Genomic DNA, 22,041 nt, shown 5'->3' with positions numbered 1-22,041 from the left:
CAGGTGTTTTTTTTTTTTTTTTTTTTTTTTTAAATCTCTGGTGAAGATGTCTAGTCCTGTGCTGAGAAGAAAGGCATATTTGCCTTTTTCCTGATCTTGGAGTAAAAACTTTCAGTTTTTCACAAGTGTGATATCAACTTGAGTTTTCATTTGGCCTTCATGGTATTGAAAAGTTTTCTTCTGTCCTAACTTAATGGAGAAGTTTTTGTTTGTTCAGCTTGGTTTTTTGAAACAGTGTCTTACCATATAACCATGGCTGGCCTGGAAGTTTCTGAGTAGGCCAGGCAGGCCTCAAATTCAGAGTGTTTGTTTGTGGGAACAGGATCTCAGGTCGCCTAGATCAACCTCTGATTTAGCCAAGCACTGGGATCAGAGGCATTTACAGGGTGAGAACCTACAGCCTGAATTGGTTCATCACAAAAGAGGGGTATTGAGCCTGGCAGTGGTGTTGCACACCTTTAATTCCAGCACTCAGAAAGCAAAGGCAGGCGGATCTCAGTGAGTTCAAGACTAGCCTGGGATACAGAGTGAGGTCTAGGACAAACAGGGATACACAGAGAAACCTTGTCTTGGAAAAACAAAAACAAAATACATTCCTACTTTAATCATGATGATCCTCAGGTAAGGAAGGAAGCTTTTTTTGTTTGTTTTTGTTTTTGTTGTTTTTTGTTGTTGTTGTTTTTCGAGACAGGGTTTCTCTGTGTAGCCCTATATGTTCTGGAACTCGCTCTGTAGACCAGGCTGGCCTCAAACTCAAAGAGATCCACCTGCCTCTGCCTCCCGAGTGCTGGGATTAAAGGCGTGCACCATCACTGCCCAGCAAATCCAGATGCCTTTAATCCCAGCAGAAGCAGGCAGATCTCTGAGTTTGAGACCATCCTGGTCTACAGATTTCCAGAACAGCTAGGACTACACAGGAAAATCTTGTCTCAAAATACAAAAATCAAGTAACAAAAGAAGAGAGCTAAGCAAGCCACGAGGAGCACCCTTCATGCCTCTGCATCAGCTCCTGCCTCCAGTCTCCTGCCCTGTTTGGGTTCATGTTCTGACTTCCTCCAGTGATAGACTATGATGTGGAAGTGTAAGCCCAAATAAACCCTTTCCTCCCCAACTTGCTTTTGGTTATGGTATTTCAGCACAGCAATCATAACCATAACTAAGACAGTCATGGATGTAGAATTGTTTCAATATGCTGTTGTGTTAGGTTTGCCATAGGCAAGGGTGTTGTGTGACAAAATTTTTCTGGGGAGATACGACACACACATCTACCCCCCCAGATAGGGAACTCGTGCCAAACCAAAGTGCAGACACCACCACAGTCCAACCAAACTGTTGAGTTTTATTGGGGTTAAAGGAATATGGGTGAGGGGTTACTCACAGGAACAGAAATGACTCAGGACAGCTGCATCACCAAGGCCCACCCCTGCATGGGGTGACAGCTGACAAAGCTGGGAACCTGGAGCACACTGTGTAGTCAGCAGGCCCTCAACAGGTGGGTTTCCAAGTGTCTCAGTTGCTCCAAAACTCTTCCAGGCAGCTGGTCTGGTCTGGTCTGGTCTGGTCTAAGTCTTTTCTTCTCTGAGAACCTTTGCAGCTCAGAGAGGAACTCTCAGCTTTTTATTGTTTACTCTGGCAGGGAGGGGCTTAGTGAAGCTGGTTAGTTTCAGGGGCTTCCTGAAACTATTTTGAGTTGTTTACCGTCCTGCTTAAGGTATCTAGACAGGGTTTCTCTGTGCAGTCTGTGCTGTCCTGGAACTCAGTCTGTAGACCAGGCTGGCTTCGAACTCACAGAGATCAGCCTGTCTCTGCCTCCCAAGTTCTAGGATCAAAGGTGTGTTCCACTACTGCCAGGCATATGCATCCTTAGCTTAGTGGTAGAATTCTTGTATGCCTCAGGACCTGGATTTTAGACTCCCTCCTTCCTCCCTACCCCATCCCCCAGAGTTCCTCAAGAAAAAAGTATTGTACATCAGATATGGATAGCAGTGAGAAAAATGTTTGAGTTCAGCCAGGTGGTGGTGGCTCATGCTTTTTTTTTCTCTTTTCAATTATTTTTTAAATATTTATTTATTATGTATACAATATTCTGTCTGCATGTATGCCTGCAGGCCAGAAGAGGGCACCAGATCTAATTACAGATGGTTGTGAGCCACCTTGTGGTTGCCGGGAATTGAACTCAGGACCTTTGGAAGAGCAGGCAATGCTCTTAACTACTGAGACATCTCTCCAGCCCCTGGCGCATGCTTTTAATCCCAGCACTCGGAAGGCAGAAGCAAGTGGATCTCTGAGTTCAAGGCTGGCCTGATATACAGAGTGAGTTCCAGGACAGCCAGGACTACACACAGGGAAACCCTGTCTCCAAAAACAATTTTTTTTTAAAAAAAAGGTTAATTTCACCAACTTATTGTTTGAGCCCAGAGAGAGAGAGAGAGAGAGATGAAGAGAGCCAAAACTTGTTGTAGAATATTATTTTCAGATGTGTTACATTTGTTTATGCCGTGGAACATTTAATGATGCAAAGGTGTGTTGCATTTTTTTTATATTGCATTTTTGTTTGTTTTTTTTTTCAAGACAGGGTTTCTCTGTAGCTTTGGAACCTGTACTGGAACTAGCTCTTGTAGATCAGGCTGGCCTTGAACTCACAGATATTCACCTGTCTCTGCCAGGGTAGGTCAAGAAAGTCTGAATGCCCTGATGAGATTTATGTTTTTGGGAAACCCACTCTTGGATTGTGGGACTGCAGAGGGAATGAAGGGATTTGTGGAAGGTGGCCATGGCAGAAGTTAGGAGAAATGGTGAGGGGCGCCAGTGAGATGACACAGCAGATAGGGGTGCTTGGCACCAAGCTAGACGACCAGGGTTCGATTCCTGGAACCCACATGGTGGACTTAAAGAGAACCATCTCTAGTAAACAGTCCTCTGACCCCCTACATATGCACACACGCGTGCACAAATGTAAATAAATGGGAAAAAACCCATTATCTTAGAAAGAATGAAAAGGAGAAGCAGGAGAGAGAGTTCTGTTCCCAGCACGCTGGAGAACTTAAGGCCACCTGTAACTGCAGCTCCACAGGCACCCGCAGTTCCCTGCATACACCCCACTCACACATATACACATTATTAAAAATAATAAACATTTTTGAAAAATAAAATGGACAGAAGTTGGGCACTATTGAAGGAAGAGAAGCAACTGTTAAGAGATTATTGGAGACTAGAAGGAAATGCAGGGGCCAAGGAAGGCCTCAAGCTTGCTGTCTGACAGCTCCTGGGTAAGTGGCCCTTGTCGTGAAGGAGAGGGAGGAGCAGACTTGAGGGGCAATGTGGTGGCTGCGTGGAGACAGCCCAAAAGGCGTCGGATTGGACACCGCGTGAGTCAGCGCTGACGAGGGAAGGTGGAGTCAGTCCCGTCCTGAACCCTGCTCCTGCGAGACAGCCCTTCTCTGGAAGGGACCCTGAGGGCTAACTTGGGGGACACAGGCCTCAGCACGGGCAGGAGCAGCCCACAGGGCCCGGAACCTTAGGCCGCCGCCGCCCACATTCGCGGCGGGACACGACCAGGGAACCCCTCCTCTGTTGCTAAGGGGCGGCCCGGAAGTGACGCTTTGTTGACAGCACACCGACAGCCACAGGCTCTCGAAGCGGTCGAAGCAGGACCGGGGGGAGGGGCTGGGCCCGGAGCCAGCAGCCGGCGGCCCTCAGCGGCCCGAGGGCAAGGGAACGGCCTCCGCCGCGACTCCAGCCGCTGCATTCCCGCCCTGCCCGGCCCCACCGACCGGACCCGGACCGGATCAGACCTCCTGCGTCTCTCTGGCAGCGGATTCCCCAGGGCCGCGGCCTCTGCTTGTAAGCCTGCGAAGCATCCCGTCTCCCCGCTGAGGGCCGCCCCCTCCCAGGGTATGTCCGAGCTGCCGAGCCAACAGACGTACCTGCATCCTCCTCCCCCGCCTCAGGATCTTAGCAGTGCCTCGGCGACCCCCTGCAGGACCACCTCGGCCAAGGCTGGGAGGGCTCTCGTCGCCTCCCGCCCAGGTCTGAAAAACCTGCCTTGAAAATTGAGCTCTCTCTCCACAAGGAGAACGACGCTCGTTTGTGCAAGATGGGGGAATCTGTGTAGGGTTTACAAGGCCGGCCTCTGCCCCTCCTACCTGTTGGATGAGCTTAGGTCTCCTTCCAAAACCCAAGCCGTGCTACTTAAAAGCTTAGGGATGGCTTCGCTTCTGGACCAGCTCCCAAAAGGGGATGGCAAGATGCGAGAGGATGCAACAGGGGAGAAAAAGGGCGGGTGGGCTCGCAAGCTGAAGACCTCGGGCGCCCATAGGTGAGGTGAAAGCGAAGCTGACTGGTCTGGCCAGCCCAGCACTGGGTGGAACTTGAATGGCTGCTCTTTAACCAGAGTCAGAAATTTCCAGTGTTTGTTTGTGCCTTGTGAGAGAATATGTGGCGGGGGGGGCGCCTAATGCCTGGGGAAAGCCGACTCAATGATGTTTCTTACAGAATGCTTCTCTTTTAGGTTTCGAGTTAGAGTGACCATGGGAGCTAGCGTTGAAAAAGGTCACAGGAAGCTATGCTTGGACAGGGAGCGTGCTAGGGGCTGTCAGATGCAAGGGTCGATGCACTTGGACTTATTCAGCAAATGAACGTGCAACATGTAAAATAGTAATAGCTGTCATGGAGAAAGAGAAAGCAGGGAGGATCATGGAGAACAGAGACTGGGAATGGGCAGAGAAGGTATTTAATAGGGTTGCAGTCTGAGCAGAGATGAGGGAGGTAGGAAACCATTACAGCTATCTAGGGCACAGCATTCAGGAGCAGGTGCAAAGGTCCTAAAGAGAACCTACATGGGCTAGAGTGGAGGAGGCAGAGTGGGCGGTGAGGGAATCAACTGGGAACAGAAAACATAGGGAGCGTGCTAGGGGCTGCCTGTGATGCAGGGTTGACTTGTAGTCGTTAAAATGTTGGAGAAAATGCAGACTGATCTGAAGTGACAAATGGCCGTTGTACTTTGGCCTTGTGTTCTGAGTGCTCTTTTGCCATCTGTGCTGACCATCAGTGACAGAAATCTTTCGAAGGACAGCTCTGCAGGCAAGTCATGTCACACTACTGTTTCCTGCTTGTTAGAACGTGAGCAAGTGGCCTTGTGCCTCAGTCTTATCATCTGTGGAATAGGACTGCTAAGGTAGCGTGTGTGTGTGTGTGTGTGTGTGTGTGTGTGTGTGTGAGTGTGGTGGGGTATATGACAGTAAGGTTCGTCTACCCCACAGCCCTGCTTTCTACCACCAACTGGTGTATCGCCCTCTCTGCCTGGCTCCCCAGCTCATAGAATTTGTAGACTACTGGAGGAAGCTACATAGAATCTTATGACACCCCTCACTGGTAAAAGTAATGGTGTGTCCTTCAGGGTGTCTGAGAGCGTGGCCTTTTTTTTTTTTTTTTTTTTTAAACAAGGTCTCATTCTGTAGCTAGACTGACTCCTGTGTATCCCAGGCTGACCTTGAACTCACAGCAGTCCTCCTCAGCCTCCCAAATGCTGGGACTGCAGACGTGGGCCACCAACTCCAGCTGGTGCCCCTTACCTTTCTATTTGTTTGTTTATTTTGAGGCAGTTGCATGTAGACAAGGCTGGCCTCAAACTCACTATGTAGACCAGGCTGGTCTTGAACTCACAGAGATCCACTTGCCACTGCCTCCAGAGTGCTGGGATTAAAGGTGTGTGTCATCACCACCTGGCCCAGTGAGGACTTTTAAAGTCAAGCTCTAAGATTCCCATCCGTCTTACAACTTAAGGTCTGAGTGCTGCCTGCCAACCTACAGCCAGCCTGGGAAGGGTGCTATGTGTTGGGCCTGCTGTGGCATCGAACGTGTGGTCAGGTTTCAGGTGAGCCTGACTCCATCATCAGGCCTGGGTCATAGGCTGAGCAGGCCGAGGATTTGAAAATGCAAGGGCAAGGGACAGGGGGTGTGACTCAGTGATAGAATCCTTACCTGTCATCAAGTCCATCCTGTGCTCTACAAAATAAAATGTAAATGTGTAAAGTTCGAACACTCAGAAGACTAGAGCCTAGATGACAGAAGGCATCTATGACCAGAGCCCCAAAACAGCAAGCTGGTAAAACAGGGTCGAGCACAGTCCTGCCAGCTGCTCACTGTATATACTTTCCTTTGTTCCCCGTGGACCTCAATTTTCCCATCTTTCCACTGAGAAAGGTGTTCTCTTGCCCTGCTGACTCTGGAGAGTGGGAGGATGAACTCTGAGACAAAGGTTGGAGGTAGAGGTCCTTCTCTAAGACTAACACTTCTGTCAGAGTCCAGGGGCAGCTAGGGCCCACTAGGCACAGGGTCACTCTCCGCCTCCAGGTGTGTGCTTGTTTCTAACATTTACTTATTGAAGTACCCCAGCACACGTATAGAGGTCAGAGGACAACGTAGGAGAGCCAACTCTCTCTTTCCACCATGAACCTGGGGTTCAAACTCAGGTTTTCAACCTTGGTAGCTGACACCACTTAACCACTGAGCCATCTTGATGGCCTCTGCTTTCACTGTTTTTTGTTTAGCCTAGCTGTTTTAGCTGTTCTTGACCCCAGAAATGGAGTTCGGAGACCCCTGTGGAGTCAGCTATTTGGGATTAACATCAAACTACTCACTGCAGCTGTGTTCTGGCTTCAGAAGTGAACAAAAAGCTAGGGATGTGACTCAAACAGTAAAAATGCTTACCTTGCAAGCATGAGGACCTGAGTTCTGTCCCCAGCACCCACATAAGAAACAGTATGGTACGGGGCTGGAGAGATGGCTTAGTGGTTAAGAGCATTGTCTGCTCTTCCATAGGTCCTGATTTCAATTCCCAGCAACCACATGGTAGCTCACAACCATCTGTAATGGGGTCTGGTGCCCTCTTCTGGCCTGCAGTCATACACACAGACAGAATATTGTATACATAACAAATAGATATTTAAAAAAAAAGAAACTATATGGTAGCCGAATGATGGTGGGGCACGCCTTTAATCCCAACACTCAGGAGGCAGAGGCAGGTGGATCTCTGAGAGTTTGAGTCCAGCCTGGTCTACAGAGCAAGTTCCAGGACAGCCAGGGCGGTTACACAGAAATTCTGTCTTGAAAAACCAAAGGAAAAGAAAAAAAAAAAAAAGCAGTATTGTAACATGCACTTGTAAATCCAGAGATGGAGAAACAGAGACAGAGGTCCAGCTAGCCTGCAGTTCACTTGTGATGAAGGTCCTGAGATGCATACAGGGTCCCTACTTGAAGCGTCTAGCTCTGGTCCACGGTGCCCGTGGAATCACTGTCACACAACCAGATCTTCTGTGGTCAGTGTGCAAGGATACATGGAGCTGTAAGGAGGTAACGATAGCACAGAAAGGAAGGTGAGGCTTGCATAAGACATCGTGGGCGGCACCACTGAGAACATAGCTGGGAAGCTTGAATTGCTCGGTCTTGACCCAGTGAATGGAGAGCTATCTATCTACAGAGCGGCCGTGCAGACAGCTTGGCACCCAGCCTCAGCTGCCCACCTGCAGGCTGTAGCTAGGACCCCCACCTCCTGTGAGGATGAAGGGAGCTGGTGCATATCTAGTGCTGAGCAGTGTGGGCATTAGTAAATTTGATTGCACAGACAACCCAAGCAGTGTGATCCTCAGCTTGTCCCAATGCCCCCGCACCCCTGCCTCCACCTCAGGATTTGTTCATTGTTTCTTTATCAAGAGAGATACCAGCAGCCCAGTGGGGATGTGCATTCCTCCCTTGTCCTGTGTTCCCAGAATAATCACCCGCGGACTTAGTCTCTGTAGCTCCTATCCCCAGTTCTCACCTGCACCTCTGCCTGCTGGAGTCTCCTGGCTCATGTCTGGACTGTCTTCACAGCAGGCTTCTGTCCCTAATCTCCAGCCGAGGAGCCACCCCTTCCTGGAAAGGGCATTTGTTTGGGGAGCTCATGGGTTGACATGTCACAGGGTGGGCACTGCTCCCCAGACTCTCTGTCCTCTAGGTGTCAGGATGTTGCTTGCTCCTTCCTGGGGACATGGTCGGTCACTCTTTAGCTGGTTGACTGGATGAATGGAAGGGTGTGGTGGTGAGTTTAGATTTTATCCCCTTCCCCAGAGTCAATTGCTATCTCAGACTACTTTTGTCTTAGTTGTGGACCTTGGTGTCTTCATCCGCAAATGATTGGCAGTCTCTACCTCAGAGTACCATCGTGAGGTAATCCTGGCAACAGCAAACCTTTGTTCCGCCTAAATGCCAGGCACTAGTAGGCACCAAGGATGTGGGCGTGGGTGCAAGCCGCCAGTCGGTCCTCCAGAGCTGGCAGCTGGGGGGAGGGTCATAGACAAATTGTTATGCAAATGAATAGCTCTCTATTGGTGCAGGGTACTGTGCTGTGATGTTTGGCTGGTTAAATAAGAAACTGTAGGAAATAAATTCTGGAAGGAACTGGGTGTCCGTCTGGAAGCACTCAGCATGGAGCTGGTGTAGCAGGGGTGACTGCCTGAGCTGCTGTTGTTTTTCTCCCACCTCCCCTCCCCCTGCACCTCCTAAAGAGCCTGTGAGAAAAGAGACACAGGGTTCTCCTCTGGTAGTCAGTCTATCAGCATCAGAGTCCCCAGTTGCCAGAATTCCAGACGGCTGGAACCTGTCACGAGAGTGGAGATCCTTAAGGTTCCAAGGAGTGGAGAGGTAGGGTGTTTTGAGCCCTTCAGGCTTTGTGCCAGGTGAGGGCAGCTCCTTCCTCCCCAGTTCACCCAGAACACCCCTTCCCCCACACTGCAGGGTCAGCTCCTCAAAGAGGACAAATAGGGTGACCTGGGCAACAGATAATGCGGTGTCCTTTCCCTGTGTAAGCCCAGCTAGAACAGGGTAGCTCTGGGGTTTGCTCAGCCCTGCAGAAAAGGTGGCTTTCTCTCAGCCAGCCACATAGGGATTCAGCAGTGTTCTGGGGACAGTGAACTCATGTTCAGCCTCATGAGACTCACGCCCTGCAAGTCCTCTGTGGCTCCTGCCATGGCATTTGCTGAGCCTTCCCTTCCCTCAGGCCCCGCACTTGGTATTCTGTACCCACCTGGGCTCATTACCTGTAGCCATGGGTCTGGGCTCTTGGTGCCCACACACCCTTCACCCCATCCCCTCAGCCACTTTACATTCTCTTTTCCTCCCACCTCCAGGGCTACATGTCGAACCTGCCCCAATACTGCAGCTAAGAGTGGGCACAGGCCCTTCCCTGTTCTTCAGAGTACTGTCCCAGCCATGTGACTGCATCTGTGTTCTTCTTACGTGGCTGTCTCCAGGATGTTTTATACAGGCAGGACTTGGGTATGTTCTGAGAGTTCTGTTTCACATCTGGCACGTCCTCAGGAGTCCAGGGCTAGGTCCATAGTTACAGGGCAGCACTGCAGAAACAGCCTGCAGGCAGTGGGGGCACGCTCTTTAGTCCCAGCACTCGGGCAGCAGAGGCAGGCGGATCTCTGAGTTTGAGGCCTGTCTGGTCTGCAAGTTCCAGGACAGCCAGGGCTACGCAGAGAAACTCTGCATGTATGCCTGCAGGCCAGAAGAGGGCACCAGACCTCATTACAGATGGCTGTGAGCCACCATGTGGTTGCCGCAAATTGAACTCAATACCTTTGGAAGAGCAGGCAATGCTCTTAACCACTGAGCCATCTCTCCAGCCCCAATAAATAAATCTTGAGAGAGAGAGAGAGAGAGAGAGAGAGAGAGAGAAAAGAACTGAGTAGTGGTGGCGCATGCCTTTAATCCCAGCACTTGGGAGGCAGAAGCAGGGGGAATCTCTGTGAGTTTGAGGTCAGCCTGGTCTACAAGAGCTAGTTCCAGAACAACTAGGACTGTTACACAGAGAAACCCTGTCTTAAAAGACCAAAAAAAAAAAAAAAAAAAAAAAAAAAAAGCCAGCCTGGCATCTACCCTCTGTCTTCCATGGAATCAGGAGGGATAAACTGGAATCTGGATTGAACCAATGAGACCCTCAGCAGGAATATCCAACGGGGCAGCAATGCCTCCTGGACGCTGGGATGGTAGAGTGTGTTGAGTGGCCAGGAGCTGCCTTGTGAAGACAGGACACAAATGTGGCTGGGTAATACAGGGGAGCACTTTTTTTTTTTTTTGAAGACTTATTTATTAATTATGTATACAAGGCTCTTCCTGCATGTATGCCTTCAGGCCAGAAGAGGGCACCAGACCTCATTACTGATGGTTGTGAGCCACCATGTGGTTTCTGGGAGTTGAACTCAGGACCTCTAGAAGAGTAGTCAGTGCTCTTAACCTCTGAGCCATCAGGGGAGCACTCTTGAGGTAAAGACATCATTGGCTGAAGTGGGACAGCGCTAGTAGACAGAGAAGGACTACAGGTAACTAGGCCTACAGCTTCCTGCCATCCAGTGGATGAGGTAGGCTAGAGGGGTCCGACAGAACTGAGGAGACCAGAAAACTGGTCTCCAGCAGGGAGAAGGCCAGGCTCCTTCCTGAGTCTGGCAGGCCTGTAAGTGAAGAAGGTTGTGCCGATGTCCAGGCAGCCCCACCGTTTGTGCCATTGTCACTAGGACTGCTGAAGCATGGGCCTTGTGGGGAGCCTGCTTGGCAGAAGTTAGCGGTGAGAATCATGATAGCTGAAATCAAAGTATGGTCGCAGAGGCGGCTCTGCAGTTAGGAGCCCTTGTTTGAGTCCCAGCACCCACATGGTAGCTCACAAACATCCATAACTCCAGTTCCAGGAGATCCAGTGCCCTCTTCTGACCTTCAAGGGCACCAGGTATGCTTGTGGCACATGCATATACATGCAGGCAAACCACTTTACGTCTAAAATAAGTAAATCTAAGAAAAAAAGTTTAACTGATTTAAAAAAAAAAGTGGAGTCTATTTTTTTTTCAGTTTATTTATTATGTATACAGTATTCTGTCTGCAGGCCAGAAGAGGGAACCTGATTAAATTACTGATGGTTGTGAGCCACCGTGTGGTTGCTGGGAATTGAACTGAGGACCTTTGGAAGAGCAACCAGTGCTCTTAACCTCTGAGCCATCTCTCCAGCACGTGCATGCTATTCTTAGAGACCTGAATTCAATTCCTAGCACCTGTTTCAAGCAGCTCACAGGGGCGCTCTATCATTCTCTTCTGGGTTCACGTGTACCTGAACTCGTGCATATGCCCTCCCTCCACACACATATACATAAGTTAATATTAGAGGTGGGCATAGTGGCACATGCCTTTAATTCCAGGAGAGACAGGAAGATCTCTGTGAGCTCAGGCTATCTTGGTTTACCTAGAGAGTTCCAGGCCAGTCAGGTCTATGTAGTGAGATTCTGTCTATAATATAAAACAAAGCCAGGCTGTGGTAGTGCACACCTTTAATCCCAGCACTCTGGAGGCAGAGGCAGGTGGACAGGCGGATCTCTATGAGTTCGAGGCCAGCCTGGTCTACAGGAGCTAGTTCCAGGACAGGCCCCAAAGTTACAGAGAAACCTTGTCTCCCCATCCCACCCCCCAAAAGAAAGAAATCTTTGAAATCTTAAAAATAAAACTTCAACAGCAAAAGAATAGCTGAATTCAAATTTTTTCCTCCTGAAGATGAAACCCAGTGTCTCATACATGCCAGGCAAGTGTTCTACCACTGAGCTACCCCACGTTTTTGTTTTATTAACACAGGATTTTGCTAAGTGTCTCGGGCTGGTCCTGAACCTGTGATCCTCCTACCTCAGCCTCCCTAGTGCAGGCAGTGTTGCCTCTTGCTCCATGTCCTGAATAACCTAGAAGGTTTAGGAGTGGACACAGGATGCCCAAAAACTGGGCGGTGCTGAGCCCACACTCATTTGGAACCTTCCTCATGGTTCTCAATCTTCTTAATGCTGTGGCCCTTTAATATAGCTACTCATGTTACAGTGACCCCCAACCAGAAAATTATTTTTGTTTCTATTTCATAACTATAATTTTGCTACTGTTAATGTAAATATCTGTGTTTACAGATGGTCTTAGGTGACTCCTGTGAAAGGGTTGTTTGACCCCCAAAAGGGTCGTGACCTATAGGTTAAGATCCACTGCTCTCACAGATGATGTGACGGAGCCAAAGAGACCAGTTTGTACAGGGTAGCCTTGAGTCTTTGAACTTGAGTTTCCTTGTCTGTCAGGCATAACCCAAGCCTTGTTTGTTGTGTGCCCTGGGAAGTATTTCCCAGCACTGTCTCCCCCAGCCCTGGCAGGAGAATTGGCATCCTCATCTTTTCAGATGAGGACACTGTGGTCTGGAGAGCTGACATTGTTTCCTAGTGACTTACAGAATGAAGTCAAAGCAGAGATCTCTCTGTCTGGCCACAGCACCTGTGCTTTTTTTTTGGGGTGGGGGATGTCAGGGATCGAGCCCAAAGTCTCATACATAGTAAGCATGGGCTCTACCACCGCACTACGTCTCCAGAACACTGAGACTTTTCTGAAGTTCAGTATCCACAGGGAATTGATTCCTGAGTTGGGTACCAAAATCCACGAATGCTCAGGTTGTCTGTATGCCCAATGTAGTAGTACTTGTACAGAGCCCACATAGCTACACAGTGAAGCAAACGCAGGTTCCCTACAGAAGCGCTCTAAACCAGGAACTGTTTCTTGTTTACCTAAGTATAATATGAAGGTTCAGTTTGCAGTTGTTGCAGCCAGTTTTGAGTCTCTATGAACTGACTTGTCACCAGGATGTGTCCAGATTTCGTGCAAGTGTGGGCCTCTTTCATTGGTGCCAATCGTGGGTTTTTGTTTGTTTGTTTGTTTTTGTTTTTTGTTTTTATCGAAACATCTCAGTAGCTTTGGAGCCGGTCCTGGAACACACTTGGTAGACCAGGCTGGCCTCTCAACCAGGCTGCCTTCGAACTCACAAAGATCTACCCACCACTGCCTCCTGAGTGAGGGGTGCTGGAATTAAAGGTGTGTGCCACCACCACCCAGCTGCCAATCATGTTTTTGTTTGCTGACCTGGAACTTGCTATATAGACCAGGCTGGCCTTAAACTCACAGAGATCCTCCTAACTCTGCCTTCTAAGTGCTGAAACTAAAGGCATGCACCACCATACCTGACAGGTGCCAACAATTTTTTTTTTAATATTTATTGATTTATTATGTATACAATATTCTGTCTGTATGCCTGAAGGCCAGAAGAGGGCGCCAGACCTCTTTACAGATGGTTGTGAGCCACCATGTGGTTGCTGGGAATTGAACCCAGGACCTTTGGAAGAGCAGGCAATGCTCTTAACCACTGAGCCATCTCTCCAGCCCCCAACAATTTTTAATCTCTACTGAATTACAGCATACATGTGAATGTTTATAGTGAAGACACCTGTGGGTCTACTCAGAGGAAGGACCAGATATGCATTTTAGTCTATGTTCTTCTCTTCCTCCTCCTTTCTCCCCCCTGAATCTCCATTAGTTGTCTAGACTTGAGTGGAGCTTCGTCATCCTCTTCTTTAGTGTCCTCCCACCCTTTGCTTTCCTTTAGACCTGGAGTGGAATTAACTTCTGTGTATGTGTGACAGAAATTTCTTTAGTGCATATCAGTTTAACCTTTTTTCTCTTAGGATTGGCATTTTTGCTTTGTTTGGGATTTTTTGGATTTTCGAGACAGGATTTCTCTGTGTAACAGACCACAGAGATCCACCTGTATCTGCCTCCAGAGTGCTCAGGTTAATGGTGTGCACCACCACGCCCTGCATTATGGTTGGCATTTTTAAGGCCTGTTAAGAAATCTTAGGAGAGTGGCCAAAGAACTGGCTCAGTGGTTAGGAGCACTTACTTGCTCTTGCAGAGGACCTGGGTTTGGTTCCCAGCACCCACATGGCAGCTCACAACCATCTGTAATTCCAGTTCTAGAAGATCTGATTTCTTTCCTGAGCTCTGTGGGCACTACATGCAACTGGAGCTAGAATTCTGGTTAGTTGTGAACTAACCATGTAGGTTCTGGGAACTGAATCCACGGCCTTTGCAAGAGAAGTAAATGTTCCTAACCACTAAGCCATCTCTCCAACCGTTTGTAAAGTAACAGTTTGAGTGTAGTTCACAGGCCGTGTGTTCCAACCCCTTAAAGTATCCAGGTCTGTGGTTTGTAGTGTGACCACAGTGTGCACCCATCATTGTCATCCCTCAAAGGAAACCCCAGCTCCAGAAGCAATCGCTCCCATTCCCGACTGTCTGTGCAGAATCACCTTTTGCGGCTGCACCTTCCACAGACTGTGCTGTAACCTTTATAATTGGTTTCTTCAGTTAGCGTGGCCCCGTGTTGTATAAGAACTTCTGTGACTGGATGACATGCAGCTTTTGTATGAGTCCTGGACTCTCTGTAGTTCAGGCTGGTCTGGATCCTTTGCTTCTGCCCCCCTCCCGGGTGCTGGGGCTACAGGTTTGCACTGGAACTCACTTTGTAGACCAGGCTGGCCTTGAACTCACAGAGATCTGCCTGCCTCTCCTGAGTGCCAGGGTTAAAGGCGTGCACCACCACCCCTGGCTTCATGCTACATGTTAAGGTGATGATTTGAGTGCAATGGTGGGGCTTCCCTTTCCCCACACAGAGAGTACACTCTTCTCTGCAGCTCATTTGGCTTCTTTTCTCCTTCTCTTCTTCCCAGGCTGTGGCTCTGCCAATGATCTTGTGAGTGTTGAGAATTTATAGTTGCCCTTGTGGATCCACCCTAGAGTGGCCACCTGCCTTCTCCCAGCATGGCGTCCGACACACCTGAGTCCCTGATGGCCCTCTGTACTGACTTCTGTCTCCGGAATCTTGATGGCACCCTGGGCTACCTGCTGGACAAGGAGACCCTGCGGCTGCATCCAGACATCTTCTTGCCCAGCGAAATCTGTGACCAGCTGGTCAATGAGTGAGCAAGGGACCCAGGACGGGGTCAGGGTTGGGGTCAAGTGTGGGGGATGAAGTGTGAGCTGACGATCCAGACTATGTTCAGACCCCACAAGAGGAAACGCCTGTGAGTGTGACAGTGAGGGACAAGAGTGATGCATGTATGTTACCATAGAGTTACGGTTGTAGGCGCTGGTGTGTGTGCACAGGTGGGACACTTGAAAGAATAGGAATTACAGGATTATGCAGCACAGAACATGTGTGTGAAGCAGCATGTGTGTTTAGGATGAGTTAGTATAAAATCCCACATCTAAGTCGGGACATTGTGTGCTGCCCTGTGTTTGTGTGCACACCTGTGCCTGCACTTCTGAACGAAGAACACATGGACATGTGTGTTTACATGTGTGCTAAGACCAGAACAACAGACCTGCTCAGAGACTGAATCACCCATATGATCTTTATGCAGCCTTCTGGTGCCCCCCTCCACCACTGCTTTGGGTGCCTACAGCACATGTGTCTACACTCCCAGAACACTGAGGTATATTCCAGTTATCCCAAAGGGAAACCGTTAGATCAGGGAGTTTCATAGCCACATGGGAACCAAGGACTGAGCTCGGAATGGTGCTCTCAGCATTTGACATGGGCCAGGCAGGATGCTGAACACTGTCAGCTCAGCACCAGAGCTAAGTGCATTTCCCAGGTGAGGACACTGACATCTAGGAGAGTCAGTTACGTGTGAGCTTCCCAGCTGCGAGCAGTTGAGCCAAACACGGTTTCTCTGTGTAGCCTCTTCTGACCTGGAACTCACTCTGTGGACTGAACTGGCCTCAAACTTGGAGAGCCGCCCGTGTCTGGCTCTTTTCGTTTTTAAAGGGGCCACCATGTAGGTGCTGGGAACTTAATACCTGTCCTCTACAAGAACAAGTACTTTTTTTTAATTCTTCTCTCATACATTAGATCCTGATTTCAGTTTCCCCTCCCTCCACTCCTCTCAGTCCCTAAGAACAAGTGCTCTTAACAGCTGAGCCATCTCTCCAAACCCCTAGCCCAGGATTCATGCACAAACTGGTGTCCTAGCTAGGTAGGGTTACACTGAAGGCTCAAAACCATTTTACCTAATTTACCTGCTCTGGAAGGGGCTGATAGATGCCAGAAGGCTGCTAAGAAAAGACGTGTGTGAGCTGGGCGGTGGTGGCTCACACCTTTAATCCCAGCAATCGGGAGGCAGAGGCAGGCTGATCTCTGTGAGTTCGAGGCCAACCTGGTCTACAAGAACTAGTGCCAGGACAGGCTCCACAGGTACAGAGAAACCCTGGCTCCAAAAACAAAAACAGAAAAAGAAAGAAAAAAAGAAAAAAAGCAAAGACGTGACTGGACCATGGTGGTGCTGTGGCTGAGGTAGTGCAGATCTGCAGATGGGCTGTGCCTGTGAAGAGAGGTATCCGTGCTGTGTTTAGGCTGGCTGTTGGGTGATATCAGCCCTCAGGCACCTGATGTGGGCACAGAAGACAGCTCAGGCTCCTAGGCACTCCCTGAGTTAGGCTTGCTTCTCTCCCAGGTACGTGGAGCTGGTCAGTGCTGCCTGCACCTTTGAGCCCCACGAGACTTTCTTCAGCCTCTTCTCAGACCCCCGCAGCACCCGCCTCAGTCGGATCCACCTCCGTGAGGACCTGGTGCAGGACCAGGACCTAGAGGCCATTCGCAAGCAGGTGAGGCCGCGCTCCCTACTGTGGAGCCCCTGCCCATTCGTTCCCAGTAGCCAGGCCTGGGGTGGCACAGGGTGGGCAGAGGAGCTGAGGCTGCTGTGCTACTCCAGGACCTGGTGGAGTTGTACCTGACCAACTGCGAGAAGCTGTCTGCCAAGAGCCTGCAGACACTGCGGAGCTTCAGCCACAGTCTGGTGTCACTGAGCCTCTTCGGCTGCTCCAACATCTTCTATGAGGAAGACAACCCAGGGGGCTGCGAGGACGAGTGTCTCGTCAACCCCACCTGCCAGGTGCTGGTCAAGGACTTCACCTTTGAAGGCTTCAGCCGCCTGCGTTTCCTTAACCTGGGCCGCATGATTGATGGTGTCCCCGTGGAGTCACTGCTGCGGCCACTCAACTCACTGGCTGCCTTGGACCTCTCAGGCATCCAGACAAGTGATGCCACCTTCCTAACACAGTGGAAGGACAGTCTGATGTCCCTTGTGCTCTACAACATGGACCTTTCGGATGAGCACATCCGTGTGATCGTCCAGCTGCACAAGCTGCGGTGAGCTGCTCACTCTGCCCTCGGCAGGAGGGGAGGGCATTGGGTGGGAGAGAGGCGTGGGAGAGAGAGGGAACCCTTGCATGGAACAGAGAGAGAGAGACCCCACTCCCTAGACCACATTTCTTGCTGGATTAGAGCAATTTAAGGCACCTAAGTCCCAGCAGAGCTTTTCGCCAGAATTCCCCGGAGAAGTTGTGGCAGGCATGGGTCCTCCCCTGCTGTGACCTGAAGGAGTCAGATCCTGACCTCTGGCCCCTGTCTGACCTCCAGCCACCTGGACATCTCCCGAGACCGCCTCTCCAGCTACTACAAGTTCAAGCTGACGCGGAAGGTTCTCAGCCTCTTGGTGCAGAAGCTGGGGAACCTGATGTCCCTAGACATCTCTGGCCACATGATCCTAGAGAACTGCAGCATCTCTAAAATGGAGGAGGAGGCAGGGCAGACCAGGTGAGTGCCTGGCTATGACTGCTGGCAGGCTGTCACTCACTAAGCCCCGGCTAAGAACCCTGTGCCAAGGACCATGCTGGTGCTGGAGATAAGAAGCAGGTTCGTGAGGCCGGCCTGCTAATGTATGCCTTTAGTCCCAGCACACAGAGACGGGGCAGGCTCATCTCCGAGTTTAAGGCCAGCCTGGGCTACATAGCTTCAGAAAGGGGCTGGGGTGACTAGAGAGATGGCTGAGCAGTTTAAAGTATTTGTTGCTTTTCTAGAGGACCTGGGTGTGAGTCCCAACATCCGCATGATGGCTCACAGCCTATTTGTAAGTCTGCTTCTGAGGGCCTAACATCTTCCTCTGGCCTCTGTATGCATCAGGCACACATAGAGTACAACATATATGCAAGCAAAACACCTATACCCATAAAATTAAAATAATTTTTTTTTTAAAAAGTCAAGGACCAGCAAGATGGTAAAGGTGCTTGACACTAAACCTGACAACCTGAGTTCAGTCCCTGGACCCAGTGCTACAAACTGCCTGCTGATTTCCACATGAGTGCTCACTTGTGAGCATGTACAAGCACTCACATACACACGCACACTGAATAAACTAAAGAAAGAAGCAAGTCAGGCCCTGCCCACTGTGGCCCGTGTGAGCTGCTGCGCACTGGCCTGGGAAATGCACACTTGGGGCTGCCCTTAGTGCAGCATGGGGTCAGCGTGCACAAGGCTTGGGGACCACAGGTGGTGTCTGAGAAACAGCACAGGCACGATGGGACGGCTGTTCCTCAGGTGTGCGCATGGCCAATGTGTGCCTCTGGGCTTGTGGTGAGACCTAATTCCAGTCCAGCCACTATAATTGGCCTCATGCCCTCCTTCAGCCATATTTAGCGGCATGTGAAACATGTTTCTGTTAGAAGGATACCTCTCAGTGGTGGCAATGGTAGCAGCTCCCATCCCATGTTCTTCCACATTTTGCCCTTCCTACTCCTCCATCAAGAGGTCGGGGCTGGGAATGTAGCTCAGTGCTGGAGTGCTTGCCTACCATGTTCAAAGCCTTGGGCTGCATCCCCAACACAACATAGAACAGGCATTGTAAGCCTGGCGGTGGTGGCGTACGCCTTTAATCCCAGCACTCGGGAGGCAGAGGCAGGATCTCTGTGAGTTCGAGACCAGCCTCGTCTATAAGAGCTAGTTCCAGGACAGGCTCCAAAAAAAAAAACACAAAGAAACCCTGTCTCGAAAAAACAAACAAACAAACAAACAAACAAAAAAAACAGAACAGGCAGGTAGCTTGTACCTGTAATCCCAGCACTTGGGAGGTGGGGGGAGGGGGGGATAGGAGGATCAGGAGTTCAAGGCCAGTCTTAGCTGCTTAGTGAGTTGGGTAGGGCAGGATGAGGCTAGAAGCCTTGTTTCTTCATCAAGGAAATACCTAGTCTGTAGGGGAGCCCTGGCTAGGTCTGCCCAGGTTGCCAACTCTGGTGTGTTTTCCCTAGCACTGAGCCTTCCAAGAGCAGCATCATGCCTTTCCGGGCTCTGAAGAGGCCACTGCAGTTCCTTGGGCTCTTTGAGACCTCCTTGTGTCGCCTCACACACATTCCAGCCTACAAAGTAAGAGGTGGGGGATTAGAGGGAGGTGGGGGAGGGGGGTGGGGGGGGAGAAGGGGAAATGGGGAAGAAAGGAAGTGGCCAGGTACTGGAGCAGAGCTGAGCCTGGGGATTCCATTACCTGGCCTCTTCTGGGTTGTCCTCAACATGTTCCATCTTAGGTAAGCGGTGACAAGAATGAAGAACAAGTGCTGAATGCCATCGAGGCCTACACAGAACACCGGCCTGAGATCACTTCCAGGGCCATCAACCTGCTGTTTGACATCGCACGCATTGAGCGCTGCAACCAGCTTCTGCGGGCCCTGAAGGTCAGCTCAAATCCCGAGCCCTCAGGCTCCCAGACAGCCCTGCTTTCCTTCTCTGCCCCTCTGCACCCACTCCTGATCCCAGGGGATAGCCTTGCATGCTTCCACCCCTTTGGCAGTGCCTGGCTTTGCTGCCAACTTGTTCAGGCCCTGCCTTAGTTCCTGCTCTGCCCACGTCTACCCAGGAGTACAGGGCTAGGATGGGCCTTTCCCCAGAGGAGCCATGGTGACTAAGAACCCAGGCAGGACTTTGAGCCCCCCACCCTGTCTTTACACAGCTGGTCATCACAGCCCTCAAGTGCCACAAGTACGACAAGAACATCCAAGTGACCGGCAGTGCTGCCCTCTTCTACCTGACCAATTCTGAGTACCGCTCAGAGCAGAGTGTCAAACTGCGCCGACAGGTCATCCAGGTGGTGCTGAATGGCATGGAGTCCTACCAGGAGGTGACGGTGAGCCCCTGCCTACTGTGGCCAGCACGCTTTGGCCCAGTAACCCTTCTTGCTTCCCAGGGTACCAGACACGCATGTCGCCCAGGCTTACCTGAACTTAGGTGACCTTTTCCATTTTCCTTGGCATATCCACTGTCCCAGAATCCTGTCCCTGGCATATAAGCGCCCCAGAAGCTAGCCTCAACTGTAGCCCACTGCCATGGCCATCCCACCTCTGCCCCCTCTGCCCTCTGACTTCCATCCACATGGGCCACCTCCTCTGCTCTGTCCCTATCACTGATGGGGAGGTTGTTTCTAATACTTTTTTTTTTTTTTGGAGACTGGTTTTTTCTGTAGCTTTGGAGCCTGTGGGCCTCAAACTCACAGAGATTTGCCTGCCTCTGCCTCCCACATGCTGGGATTAAAGGTGTGCACCGCTACCACCCGGCTATTTTGTTATAATTATATGCTATACTAAAATTTCATGTTTTTTTAAAGCTTTTTTAGAATAACTTTAATAAAAATGAAGAGAGGCAGGTGGATCTATGTGAGTTCGAGGCCAACCTAGTCTACAGTGTGAGTTCCAGGACAGCTAGGGCTGTTATACAGAGAAACCCTGTCTCAAAAAACCTAAATAAATAAAAAATGAAAAGCAAGACAACAAGCCTTAGCTGAGCCTAGTGGTACGCCCTTGTAATCCTAGGTCTTGGGAGACTGAAACAGGGAGGGTAGGAGCTATTGAGTTTGAATTCAGCCTGGGTCTTGTGGACCCCCATCTCCATCTCAAAAAACTCTAAACAAGAAAGCCTGGTAGCCTGCTCCTCTAGAGGGCCTCCCCAGCTCTGGGTGGCCTTGGTGTCGAGCCTTATTCTAAATCTGTGCCTGAACATGCTCCGCTTGTCTCCCAACCTGGCCCAGGTGCAGCGGAACTGCTGTCTGACCCTTTGCAACTTCAGCATCCCCGAGGAACTGGAGTTCCAGTACCGCCGGGTGAATGAGCTTCTGCTTAGCATCCTGAGCCCCACCCGGCAGGACGAGTCCATCCAGCGCATTGCTGTGCACCTGTGTAATGCCCTGGTCTGTCAGGTGGACAATGACCACAAGGAAGCTGTGGGCAAGATGGGCTTCGTCGTGGTACGTGTGCTTGTCTGTCCTTGTCAGACTGTCCTCTGTGAGCAAGGCCTCAGGAGACCTGAACTGGGAGTAGGAGGGGGAGGGGAGACCCTGGCTGGGGTGGAGGAGATGATTGCTAAGGATTGAGCGCAGGGTCTGGCATGCGCTATGCAAAGTGCCCAGCCCTTTGAAGACTTTTTTCTTCCCCTTCGCTTATTTTTAGTCATGTGTGTCAGTGGTAGCTAGTAGAGGCCAGAATTGTTTGACCCATTTGGAGCTGGAGTTACAGGTTATAAATGGAAGTTTCTGTCCCAGCCGGTCCCACAGCCATTCAGTCCTAAATAAACACACTGAGGCTTATATTAATTATAAACTGTTTGGCCTGTTAGCTCAGGCTTGTTATTAACTAGATCTTACAACTTAACCCATAATTCTTATCTCTGTTTAGCCACGTAGCTTGGTACCTTTTCTCAGCAAGGCATTCTCATCTTACTTGCTCTGCATCTGACTGGTGACTGAATCTCTGCCTTTCCTCTTTCCAGAATTCTCCTAGTCTGGTTGTCCCACCTATACTTCCTGCCTGACTACTGGCCCATAGCATTTTGTTAAACCAGTATGAGTGACAGATCTTTATAGTGTACAAAAGCATTATCCCACAGCAGTAGGTGGACATAGCAGCCTCAATGGGGCCTCTGCAAGAGTAGTGTGCTCTCCTGACCACAGAGCCATCTCTGCAGAAGAGTTGTTTGTTTGTTTGTTTGTTTTATTTGGAGACAAGGTCTTTGTGTAGTCCTGGCTGGCCTGGAACTTGGTATGTAGACCAAGCTGGTCTCAAACTCAGAAAGATCCACCTACCTCCCCCTGAGTGCTGGTATTAAAGGCATGCAACACCATGACCACTTCAGACAAATTTTGTTTTGTTTTATTTTTCAAGACAGGGTATCTCTGTGTAGTCCTGTGTCCTAGAACTTGCTCTGTAGACCAGGCTGGCTTCGAACTCACAGAGATCTGCCTGCCTCTGCCTTCCAAGTGCTAGGACTGGGATTAAAGGCCTGTACCA

The 22,041-nt window shown here is 50.2% G+C and overlaps 1 protein-coding gene across 9 annotated transcripts in view; it reads left to right on the top strand.

The window, feature by feature from the left end:
• Nucleotides 1-22,041, top strand: part of Zer1 (zyg-11 related cell cycle regulator) — a 38,315-nt gene that overhangs the window by 8,992 nt on the left and 7,282 nt on the right. For 2 of the 9 annotated variants that reach the window (XM_050154902.1, XM_050154894.1), the window contains exons 1-9: nt 3,435-3,894; nt 14,607-14,855; nt 16,392-16,542; nt 16,650-17,086; nt 17,357-17,533; nt 19,021-19,135; nt 19,294-19,440; nt 19,716-19,889; nt 20,787-21,002. In XM_050154902.1, coding sequence (XP_050010859.1) covers nt 14,698-14,855; nt 16,392-16,542; nt 16,650-17,086; nt 17,357-17,533; nt 19,021-19,135; nt 19,294-19,440; nt 19,716-19,889; nt 20,787-21,002 — 1,575 coding nt within the window. In that variant the 5' untranslated portion in view covers nt 3,435-3,894; nt 14,607-14,697. Of the gene's footprint in view, nt 1-3,432; nt 4,030-9,296; nt 9,316-14,606; nt 14,856-16,391; nt 16,543-16,649; nt 17,087-17,356; nt 17,534-19,020; nt 19,136-19,293; nt 19,441-19,715; nt 19,890-20,786; nt 21,003-22,041 lie in introns of those variants that run through there. The other 7 variants (XM_050154897.1, XM_050154895.1, XM_050154900.1 and 4 more) reach the window with 6 other exon arrangements.

Source organism: Alexandromys fortis, unplaced genomic scaffold, assembly GCF_014885135.2.
Source record: "Alexandromys fortis isolate MF-2015 unplaced genomic scaffold, M_Fortis_MF-2015_v1.1 scaffold_72, whole genome shotgun sequence".
NCBI classification, from domain to species: Eukaryota; Metazoa; Chordata; class Mammalia; order Rodentia; family Cricetidae; genus Alexandromys; species Alexandromys fortis.
The sequence above is the reverse complement of the archived record's forward strand: the minus strand, read 5'-3'. Positions and strand labels throughout refer to the sequence as shown.